The sequence below is a fragment of the Pongo abelii genome, chromosome 11 (genome assembly GCF_028885655.2).
Source record: "Pongo abelii isolate AG06213 chromosome 11, NHGRI_mPonAbe1-v2.0_pri, whole genome shotgun sequence".
Lineage (NCBI taxonomy): Eukaryota > Metazoa > Chordata > Mammalia > Primates > Hominidae > Pongo > Pongo abelii.
In genome coordinates, this window is record NC_071996.2 from 134,505,028 (window position 1) to 134,515,903 (window position 10,876).

General features: G+C 45.1%; 1 protein-coding gene and 1 long non-coding RNA gene across 2 annotated transcripts; both read left to right on the top strand.

The window, feature by feature from the left end:
• Window positions 1–2,738: 2,738 nt before the first annotated feature.
• On the top strand, window positions 2,739–9,438 carry LOC129058160 (uncharacterized). Its single transcript, XR_008523062.2, has 4 exons — window positions 2,739–2,939; window positions 3,201–3,321; window positions 8,231–8,329; window positions 9,149–9,438. It is a non-coding gene; the product is annotated as an uncharacterized LOC129058160 (long non-coding RNA).
• LOC100460220 (cytochrome c oxidase assembly protein COX20, mitochondrial-like) lies at window positions 8,913–9,438 on the top strand. Its single transcript, XM_054549963.2, is given in 2 exon segments — window positions 8,913–9,062; window positions 9,064–9,438. Coding segments are annotated over 2 exon segments (192 nt in total). The 3' UTR covers window positions 9,106–9,438.
• Window positions 9,439–10,876: the final 1,438 nt, after the last annotated feature.

Consider the following 10,876-nt stretch of genomic DNA (forward strand, 5'->3'; position numbering starts at 1 on the left):
TTGGGAGGCAGAGGCAGGAGGATTGCTTGAGCTCAGGAGTTTAAGACCAGCCCGGGAAACTTAGGGAGACCCCATCTTTACAAAAAATAGTCCGGTTTGGTGGCGTGCACCTGTAGTCCCAGCTCCTCAGGAGGCTGAGGTGGGAGGATCATCTGAGCCAGGGAGGTCAAGGCTGCAGTGAGCTGGGATGGTGCCACTGCACTCCAGCCTGGGTGACAGACTGAGACCCTGTCTCAAAAAATAAAGTTAATAAATATAAACTATAGTCCCCGAAGGGGAATCACTACATCAACAGGCCCTAATGCTTTTATGGCTCTTGGGGTTTTTTTGTTTGTTTGTTTGTTTTGTTTGTTTTTTGTTTTGTTTTGTTTTCTTTGAGACGGAGTTTCACTCTTCCACCCAGGCTGGAGTGCAATGGCGCAATCTCGGCTCACTGCAACCTCTGTCTCCCGGGTTAAAGCGATTCTCCTGGCTCAGCCTCTCAAGTAGCTGGGATTACAGGCACCTGCCACCATACCCAGATAATTTTTGTATTTTTAGTGGAGATGGGGGTTTCACCATGTTGACCAGGCTGGTTTCGAACTCCTGATCTTGCGGTCTGCCCGCCTCAGCTTCCCAATGTGCTGTGATCACAGGCGTGAGCCACCACGCCCATCCTGCTTTTAAAGCTCTTGATAGCTATTGTAAGATTGCCTTCCTGGGAAGAATGGGGTGGATTCCATCAATTCCCTGGCCTAGATCAGCGCTTCTCAAAGTGTGGCTCAGGCACTCTGTGGGGAAGGGTGGTCTTGGGACACTTTCTGGGGATCCATGAGGTCAAAAGTATTTTCATAATAATACTGAAATGTTGTTAGTATTTCCTTTTCCACTGTCTTCCTTTAGTGAGTGTAGAGTGGATTTTTCTGGAGGCTCTATGCTGTGTGATACCACAATAGATTGAATAGAGATAGGAGAGGTCAGCCATCTTTCATGAAGCCCAGCATCACAGAGATTTGTGGAAATGTAAAAATAATGCTTCTCTTCTCACTAAATTTATTTTGCTTTGAAAAATATAATTTTTAATTAAAAATGTTATTTATGTAAATAATATAGTTCCTTTTTTTTTTTTTTTTTTTTTTGAGACAGTCTTGCTCTGTCATCCAGGCTGGAGTACAGTGGTGCAATCTCAGCTCACTGCAACCTCCGCCTCCCAGGTTCAAGCAATTCTCTGCCTCAGCCTCCCAAATAGCTGGGATTACAGGCACCCGCCACCACACCTGGCTAATTTTTTTGTATTTTTAGTAGAGACGGAGTTTCACTATGCTGGCCAGGCTGAACGCCTGACATCGTGATCCACCCTCCTCGGCCTCCCCAAGTGCTGGGATTATAGGCGTGAGCCATCACGCCCAGCCAGTTTCTTTGTTTTAATTTCTAACATAGGAAACACTGATAGATTTCTACATAGATAAGAGCTTTTTGAGATCCTTAACACTTTTTAAGAGTGTAAAGGTGTCCTGAAGCCACATGGTCTGGGAACCACTGGCCTGCACATGATGTGGCAGAATGCAGGGTGAGCTGGGCAGACCTTGCTCAGCCCATCGCCTACCTGCCTGTCTCCCAGGCATGGCACCCAGGACAAGATGCAGAGCAATTGGCTTTTTTGTCTTTTTATCTCTTCTTGCCACTTTTATTTTCTTCTCATCTTCTCTTTCCCCTCTTTTTTGTTTTTCTCGTTTTGCTCTTCTTTCCCCCACTCCAGCCTCAGACCTCATAACGAGAGCTGCACACGTAAGGAAACCTTCTCTGTTTCACATAAGTCAAACATTTTTTCTCACATCTAAATAGAGATTCGTGACACTGGAAATAGGTTTTTCATTATTACTAATATCATTCACAAGAAGTGACATGTGTGGTGTTATGATAAGTACACACGTGTTGGCTTTTGTCCACAGTTCCTGGCCCGGAACCCCCATAGCCCTTGTTACAGTCTCATGTTATGACAGTGGCTGTGTTAGGCCTCAGGAAACAAAATCTCTCTGGCCTTCTGCTGCTCTCCTTTCACCTGCCGCGAGGCAGGACTCGTATCTTCCCCCGCCTTTCTGATTGTGGGTCTTAAGACTCTCCCCAGAGAGGGTTCTGTCCTATGCCCTGAGAGAAGGAACGCTGACATCATGAAGCTTCCATAAAAACCCCAAGAGGACAGGGTTCAGAGAGCTTCCGGAAAGCTGAGCACACAGAGGTTCCTGGAAGCTCCGTGCCCCTTCCCCTATACCTTGCCCTGTGCATCTCTTCATCTGTGTCCTTTGTAACATCCTTTAGAATCAACTGGCGAATGTGTTTCCCTGAGTTCTGTAAGCCACTCCAGCAAATTGATCAAACCCAAAGAGGGCATTGTGGGAACCCCAGCTTGAAGCTGGTCGGTCAGAAGTTCCAAAGGGCCAGACTTGTGTCTGGGTCAGGGATAGTCTTGGGACTGAGCCCTCAGCCTGTGGGCTATAAGACTATCCCCAGGTAGACAGTGTTGGAATTGAACTGGAGGACACCCCGCTGCTGTCCGCGGCTTGGTGGGAAAACCCCCCACACATCTGGTCCCAGAATTCTTCTTCTGTGTTGATGATTGTTGTTGTGGTGGTGTGAGAACAGAGGAAGAACATGGTTTGAGAGTGTTTCCCTGAAACAATATGCAAATTTTTAAAATATACACACGTAATCAAAGAACTAAAAATGAAAATGAGATTTTTTCATACCAACTTGGCAGAGATTTATTAGATGGCAATGCTTAGTGCTGGCAGATGTCTAGGGAGGAGGGCAGCCTATGTGGTTTCTAGAAGGCAACTTGGCAACGCATACCAGGGGCCTTAAAAATAGCCTATCCTTTGACCCAGAGGAGTTCAAAAGGCTGACAGCTCCACTTTGTACCGTTCACAACTTGGAGTCGGCTGGGATCTTGACAACTGAGGGTAAGCAGGGATTTTTTCCCTTTCATTAGGCCCGGAGAAGGCACATTTGTGGGTTTTTTGTTGTTATTGGGTTTTGTGTATGTGTGTGTGAGACAGGGTCTTGCTCTGTTGCCCAAGCTGGAGGGCAATGGCACAATCATGGCTCACTGCAACCTTAACATCCTGGGCTCAGGTGATCCTCTTACCTCAGCCTCCTGAGCAGCTGGGACTACAGGTATGTACCACCATGCCCGGCTAATTTTTTTTTTAATTTTTTTGCAGAGATGGGGGTCTTGCTATGTTGCCCAGGCTGGTCTCAAACTCCTGACTCAAACTATCCTCCTGCCTCAACCTCCCAAGTGCTGGGATTACAAGTGTGAGCCACCACATCCGGCAAGAGAAGGTACGTTTGGAGAGGGAGGGGGGTTACTAGACCTCAAAGATAGAGACAACATAGTCACCTGAACTCTCATCAGGACATGTGGGCAAACCCTCCTGCAGGCAGCAGGCCAAGGCCTATAGGGACAGGGAAAGCCTGAGGGCGAGCGCAGCTTGTGTGCCGGGAGCCACAATCCTGGTGAGCACTTTGGAATGCTCCCTCTATACTAAAGTGCTCTCCTCTTATGCCCAAGCCTTCAGTAATAATATTGGATTCAAAGGTACTACCTGGTCTTAGCAGGTGTGATCCAGAAGTCAGCTGGAGCCTGGCCGTGCCTTGAACTCTACATGAGGTTGAGGTTGGCTCCTTGTGAGCCCAGAGGGCTAAGGAAGGCCACAGCCCTCCGTGGGATGTCCTGTTGTGTGGTCTGGGGATGGCCAATGCCCTCCCAAGTTTTCTGCACATTCCCAGGGCAGGGCTGCTGACACCTCCACAGCCTCTGCCTTTCCCATGGTGCCGCTTGTCAGTTACTTGTCTCCTCTTCCAGGAGTCCTATAGAGACCCCCTGCCCACAAGGTGTCATGGGCATTTCTGAAGCTCGGGGACTGCAGAGAGACAGGGAGATTTCACATCACAGAAACACAAGCTTCCAATGGGCATCTGCACAGCTGAAATGGCCCACGGCCACCCTGTCCCCAGGGAACATCCTCAGGCCAGCCCCCACAGGAGCCAGCCTCTTGTAGGCAGGCTTCTCTCACCTTCTGCTTTCCTGGCCCTTCTCTCTCCCCCTCCTTTTTCCTTCCTTACAGCAGCTGAAGCCTCTGCATGGTGGCCCAGGTGCTTGCTGATGTCTGTGTCCTCTGCTCCACCATTTGCCCTAACAGTTGCCAAGGTGTTTCCCCAGCTATGAGGACCTCTGCTGCCAGTTGTCACAATGATAATGTTTTCCTCTGTTTCAGCTGGGCCTTGGAGAAGTAGAGTGATGCTTGGGTCCATCCTTGGGTGCAGTGGCTCAGGAAGCATGTGCACCCCAGAAAAGCTAGTTCCCAGGTGGCCAGAAGGAAGGAAGGAGAGGTGGCTGGCTAAAGTGACCAGCAGCAACCAGGTGGGGGCGGTGGTTGTGTGGATCCTGGAGCATCATTCGGGGCTTCTGAGGTGGGCAGAATAATCTCCCCCATCCCAATATGTCCGGGTACAAATCTCAAGAACTGATGAGTATGTTAAATTACATGGCAAATTAAGGTTGCCAATGGAATTAAGGTTGCCAATTATCCTGGATTATCCTGGTAGGCCCAATGTAATCACAAGAGTTCTTGAAGGTAGAGAGTAGGGCAGAAGAGACAGAGGGATAGGATGTGAGAAGGACTCAACCCACTGTTACTGGGTTTGAAGACGGAAGAAGGGGCCATGAGCCAAGGGCTGCAGAAAGAACCGGCTCTGGAAGCTGGAAAGGCAGAGAAACAGGTTTTCCTCTAGAGCCTCCAGGAGGACACAGTCCTGCCAGCACCCTGATTTTAGCCCAGTGAGACTTGTGTTGGGCTTCTAACCTACAGAACTGTAAGATAATAAATTTGTGTTATTTTAAGCCACTTAATATATGGCAATGTGTTACAGCAGGAAGGGGAAATAAACACATCTTCCCAGACACTATCAGGGGACAAGAACCTGGTAAAACCCTGTACATCCTGTGTCCCTCAGCTGACTGTCAGGAGGGCACTAAAGAGCAGGATCTCCTAGGAAACTGCAGAGGCTGGAAGCATCCAGGATACACATCTGTCCAGTGTGGATCTTCTTAAAAACCAGGAGCATGAGTAGGTGTGAGTCTGCACACGGCCAGGAGATGAAGGCTGGCAGTCCCCTCCACCTCCCCAGTCTCCTGGAACCACCTTCCCGGTAGGGGATTCCCAAGGCGAGTCCTCAGCCTGAGAGGCTCCAAGGTCTGATGAGCAGGCCTGTGGAGCAAGCTTATGTTAGCTGAGCTCATTCTGGAAACCACAGCTTCCCACTGGCTTCTGATCAACAGGACCTTGTCTTGCCCAGGAAGCCAAATCATAACAGAGGGCTTCTGAGCAAGTTCCGAGATGCAAAGGTTTCACAGCCCTGGCTATGCAGCCCCGTAATCATGCCCACAACAGCTGCCCCTGGCGTCAGGTGGACCAAGTGCATCCTTGCACCTGGTCTCCTTGCCCCTTCCCCTGACACAGTGTAGATGGCACTGCCAACACCTCATCCAAGCCAGAACTTTCTCTGTGTTTCTACAGTTACAGAGCCAAGCCTCTGCTCTGGGCCGGCTATCATTCTGTGTCCTGAAGAAGGCTTGGCTTAACTCTCTTCTAGTCCATTTTCTGTTGGATTTAAAGCTTGGCTTTCAGACTTCAGCCTTAGTTCCCTCCTTTCCATGCCACTGGCCGAAGTCTCCCGGCCTTAAACTTTTTATTTTTAATTTTTGTGGGTAATAGTAGATGTATATATTTATGGGGTACATGAGATTTTGATATAGGCATACAATGTGTAATAATCACATCAGGGTAAATGAGGTATCCATCAACTAAAGCATTCATCCTTTGTGTTACAAATAGTCCAGTTATACTCTTAGTTATTTTCAAATGTACAATTAAATTATTATTGACTATAGTCACCCTGCTGTGCTATCAAATACTAGGTCTTATTTATTCTTTCTGGTTTTTTGTACCCACTAACCAAGGCCAATGATCATTACTTTAATACATGCTTTCCTGAAGGTGTTAGTGTTTTTTAAGCATTCAATTTAGTTTGTGTTTAGAATTCAAAGTTAGCAAATATGGCTTCCATGCCACTTGCACTCTTTCAAAAAAAGTCATGACAGACATCACTAATCAATTACTGTACTCTTTCTCCCTGAGCCTGGAGTGTCCCAGGAATCCTTAATATAGTCTTCTAAGCAATCCTCATCCAACAATTGGAATTGGCAAGTGAAAAGAAACTAACATGTCATCCCTTGATGCAATTACAGTTAGGGACAGAGTCATCTTTTGAATTCCTTCCACTATGTTTATCCCTTTACTATGTGACAGTAATCTCTGTCACCAAGAGCTAGCATCCCAACTCATATACCATTTCTGTGAAATTATAATCTCCATCTACTTTGAGTGGCAAAGAAAAGAATCATTCACAATCCACTGTTGAAATTTTGTCAGATAATACAAACAACAAATGTTGTTAGCTGTCTAATGATTTTGTGTTATTTCCTTAAGGAAATTTCTTCTCATTTTTACCCAGTAGAAAGGTCTTGACTTCCTATTTTCCATGTCTCCTTGATGTGACAGCATATCTGAGTCCTTGTTATGGGCACACGTGACAGTGCATCAGATGCTCTCAGGAAAGAAAGTGGCTTTCACACAGATTCCTTGCTCACCTTACATAACTGTACAGAATTCCCACAACACAGACACAGGTTTTTCTCATCTTACATTCTCTTCAGCCTGTTAAGACATTTCCAGTGACTAAATTTAGTAGCACATTAGCAGTATCACTACTCAAGGGCCTATTAAACATCAGCTCAATGGAAACCTCTTAGAATTGTAAAGCAAACCAAATACAATTCAAATGTAGAGAAGGATTATACTTAAATGGTAGACCATAAAAGAGACTCATATGGGAAAACGCAGGCAGAAAAGATTATGCCAGTGTCTTTTTGTTGTTTAGTTTTGTTTTGTTTTGTTTGAGACGGGGTCTTGTTCCATCGCCCAGGCTGGAGTGTGCCTGCAGTGGTGTGATCATGGCTCACTACAGCCTTGACCTCCCGGGCTCAAGCCATCCTCCTACCTCAGTCCCCTGAGTAGCTGGGACTACAGGCGTATGCCACCACATCTGGCTAATTTTAATTTTTTTTGTAGAGTCAGGGTCTCACTATATTGCCCAGGTTGGTCTCAAGCACCTGGCCTCAAGTGATCCTCCCTCCTCAGCCTCCCAAAGTGCTGAGATTATAGGCATGAGCCGCCATGCCCAACTATACAGTGTCTTTAAACTAGAGGATTCCTAATTCTTCTTAGGAGAATCCCAATAGCTAGGACAGTGGGAGGTCTTGTTCTAACATTTACCTGAAGGCAGGATTTTATTCCCAAACTTATTTTATTTACTTTATTTATTTATTTATTTATTTATTTATTTATTTATTTATTGAGATAGAGTCTTACTCTGTTGCCCAGGCTGGAGTGCAGTGGTAAAATCTCAGCTCACTGCGACCTCTGCCTCCTGGGTTCAAGCAATTTTCCTGCCCCAGCCTCCCGAGTACCTGGGACTACAGACATGCACCACCACACCCAGCTAATTTTTTGTATTCTTAGTAGAGATGGCAGTTTCACCACGTTGGCCAGGTTGGTCTCGAACTCCTTACCTCAAGTGATCCACCCGCCTCCAGCCTCCCAAAGTGTTGGGATTATAGGCGTGAGCCACCACTCCTGGCCATCTTTTAATTTTTTTTAAATATCAAACTTGCAGAAAAGTTGAAAATCAGTTAAACAAACACCCAATTACCCTTCACTAAATATATATATATTTTTGCTGAAGCGTTTGGAGTAAGTTGCAGACATATGCTCACTTCACCCCTAAATACTACTTCACCTGCAGCTCCTAAAAGAAGAACATTCTCTTACATAACCCAATACCATGATCACAATGAAGAAATTTAACATTTAACATGGGTACAATAATATTATCTAATAATCTGTATTTTTAAAAAATCTTTATCTTGCATCTAATCCGGGTTCACGCCTTGTATTTGACTGTTTAATACCTTTTCATCTAGAGCTGTCTCCCCACCTTTTTTCGTCTTTCATGACGTTGACATTCTTGGAGAGCCTAATGGACTATTCTGGAATCTCTATTTGCCTAATTACTGCCTCGTGATGTAATTCAGATTAACCTTTTTTTTTTTTTTTTTTTTTTTTTCTAGTTCTAAGATGCCCCTGTGGATGCCTGAAACTGCAAAGGGTACCAAGCCTGACTGCCGCCAATCAGAAGAAGTTTCTGTTCAGGTCTTCCACCCACAAATGTAATGCCTTTTTCGTCTTAACTAAGCACTTATCACGCACTGTGGTCATCACTTTTGCAGTTTGAGGTACAACAGCAAACCAGCACACATTCTTTTTCTTTCTTTACAATTTCAGAATTGGAAATTTTATTCTGATCATAGATTTTGGCAATCTCAGCAAAAGATTTTGTTTCTTGAGAACTTTTGCCTTTTCGCTTAAAGGAAGCACTTGAGGTCTTCTCTTTGGCGTATCCGAATTGCTGGCATCACTACGCTTGTGCTTTGGCGCCATTATTTAGTAAAATAAGGGTTCCTTGAACACAGGCACTGCGATACCATGACAGTCGATCTGATAAGCTAGACAGCTAGCGGACTAGTGACTGACGGCCGGTGGTGTCTCCAGCATGGATACGCGGGACAGAGGGATGATTCACATCCTGAGCAGGATGGAGTGGGACAGCGACAGATTTCATTGCGCTGCTCAGAACAGCGCGTGATTTAAAACTTGTGAATTTTAGCAGGACGGGGAGGGGCGCGGCTGGCCGGTCTTCCTTCTCCCGCGGCGCCAGCCGTGCTGGGCGGGTGGAGGCGCGGAGTCGTCCCCATGGCCCCCGCTCCGGAGCCCTGCGAGCCCGCGAAGGGGAAGCTCTTTAAGCTCCTAGGCATTTCAGTTGTTGAAAATATTCCCTGTGCCCGGGATTCAATATTGTATGGTTCATTAGGATCTGTTGTGGCTGGCTTTGGACATTTTTTTTTGTTAACTAGTAGAATTTGAAAATCATGTGATGTTGGAGTAGGAGGATTTATCTTGGTGACTTTGGGATGCTGGTTTCATTGTAGGTATAATTATGCAAAGCAAAGAAACCAGGAAAGAATTGCCAGAGAAGGAATTAAAAATAAGATGTTACACGAAAGTACCCACCTTGATCCTGAAAGAAAAGAAACCAAGGGCAACAGCAGCAATTGAACAATCTTGAGCACAGAAAATCAGACTCCCTGAAGTCAGTGTGAACAAAGCTAAGCTCAACCACATAAAACATTTTATGTACAATAAGCTCTCAATCAAGTAAATAAAGTTCGTTTAAGTTGTAATAAATAAATAGAGAAATAAATAAAACTTTTGAATTGTTTATTTGTGGAGTTTTAAATTTAACATTTTCAGGCTGTGGCTAAAACTCAGGATAGTGAAACCACACATAAGAGAGTACTACTGTTATCACATCAGCAGGCATATAATGTTAGTCTCATTATTTGTAAACCTAACTTTAAAAAAATTTTTTTAAATATTTATGGGTACAATGTAGGTGTATATATTTATGGGATATGTGAGATGTTTTGATACAGACATGCAATTGTAAAATCATGGAGAATGGGTTATCCATCCCCCTCAAAGCATTTATCCTCTGTGTTACAAACATTCCAATTATACTCTTTTAGTTATTGTTAAATGTTCATTTAAGTTATTATTGACTATAGTCACGCTGTTGTGCTGTCAAATAGTAGGTCTTATTCACTTTCTATTTTTTGTACGCATTAACCATTCCTACCTCCCTCTGACAGCGCCCCCACTCCTGCAACCACCACCACTCCCCTTCCCACACTCTGGTAACCATCCTAACTGTCTACCTCCATGAGTTCAATTGTTTCCATTTTTAGATCCTACAAGTAAGTGAGAACATGCAATGTTTGTCTTTTATTTTATAAACCTAATTTTGATCATTTAGTTAAGATGATGTCCAAAAGGTTTCTCCACTGTAATTAACACATAATCTGCAACATGGTAGTTTGGTAATGTGTAAATATCCCATACCCAAGGACCTCTCACCCTACGGCCTTAGCACACGTTGACCATATTGACTGAATCAGTTATAACGAGGGTCTTTACAAAATAGTGATGATCTAATTCTATCATTCCTTCTATCTTTATTAGCCGGCATTCTTCCATGAAGACAAGCTGAAATCTTGGTTTATAACTGTCATAAATCACATTTCAAGCAGCAGGAACTCTCCCACTGGAAATCCAATGAGAAGCACAGTGTGCTATGCGAGGTCACAGCAGTTCCAAAAATGGAAATCACCATAGCTTTGGTTCCCACTTTTCTTCCTCCTCCTCATGCTGTTTCTCCTCCAACTGCTCCATGTATCGAATACTTTGTTGCCAGTGTTGTGGTTTAAGGGCTTCAAACAGGCCAGGCACCTGGCTCATGCCTGTACTCCCAGCACTTTGGGAGGCCAAGGTGGGCCGATCACTTAAGCCCAGGAGTTGGAGACCAGCCTGGGCAACACAGTGAAACCCCATCTCTAGAAGAAAATTTAAAAAATTAGCTGGGCGTGGTGGTGCACGCCTATAGTCCCAGCTACTCAGGAGGCTGAGACAGGAGGATCACCTGAGCCCAGGGAGGTCAAGGCTGCAGTGAGCTGTGATTGCGCCACTGCACTCCAGCCTGGGCAACAGAGTGAAACCCTGTCTCAAAAAAAAAGAAAAAGTTGCTTTACATACATAAAATCATTTAGTTATTCCCAGCAACCCTACGAGGTAGGTGATAGCAGGCCCATTTTTCAGATAAG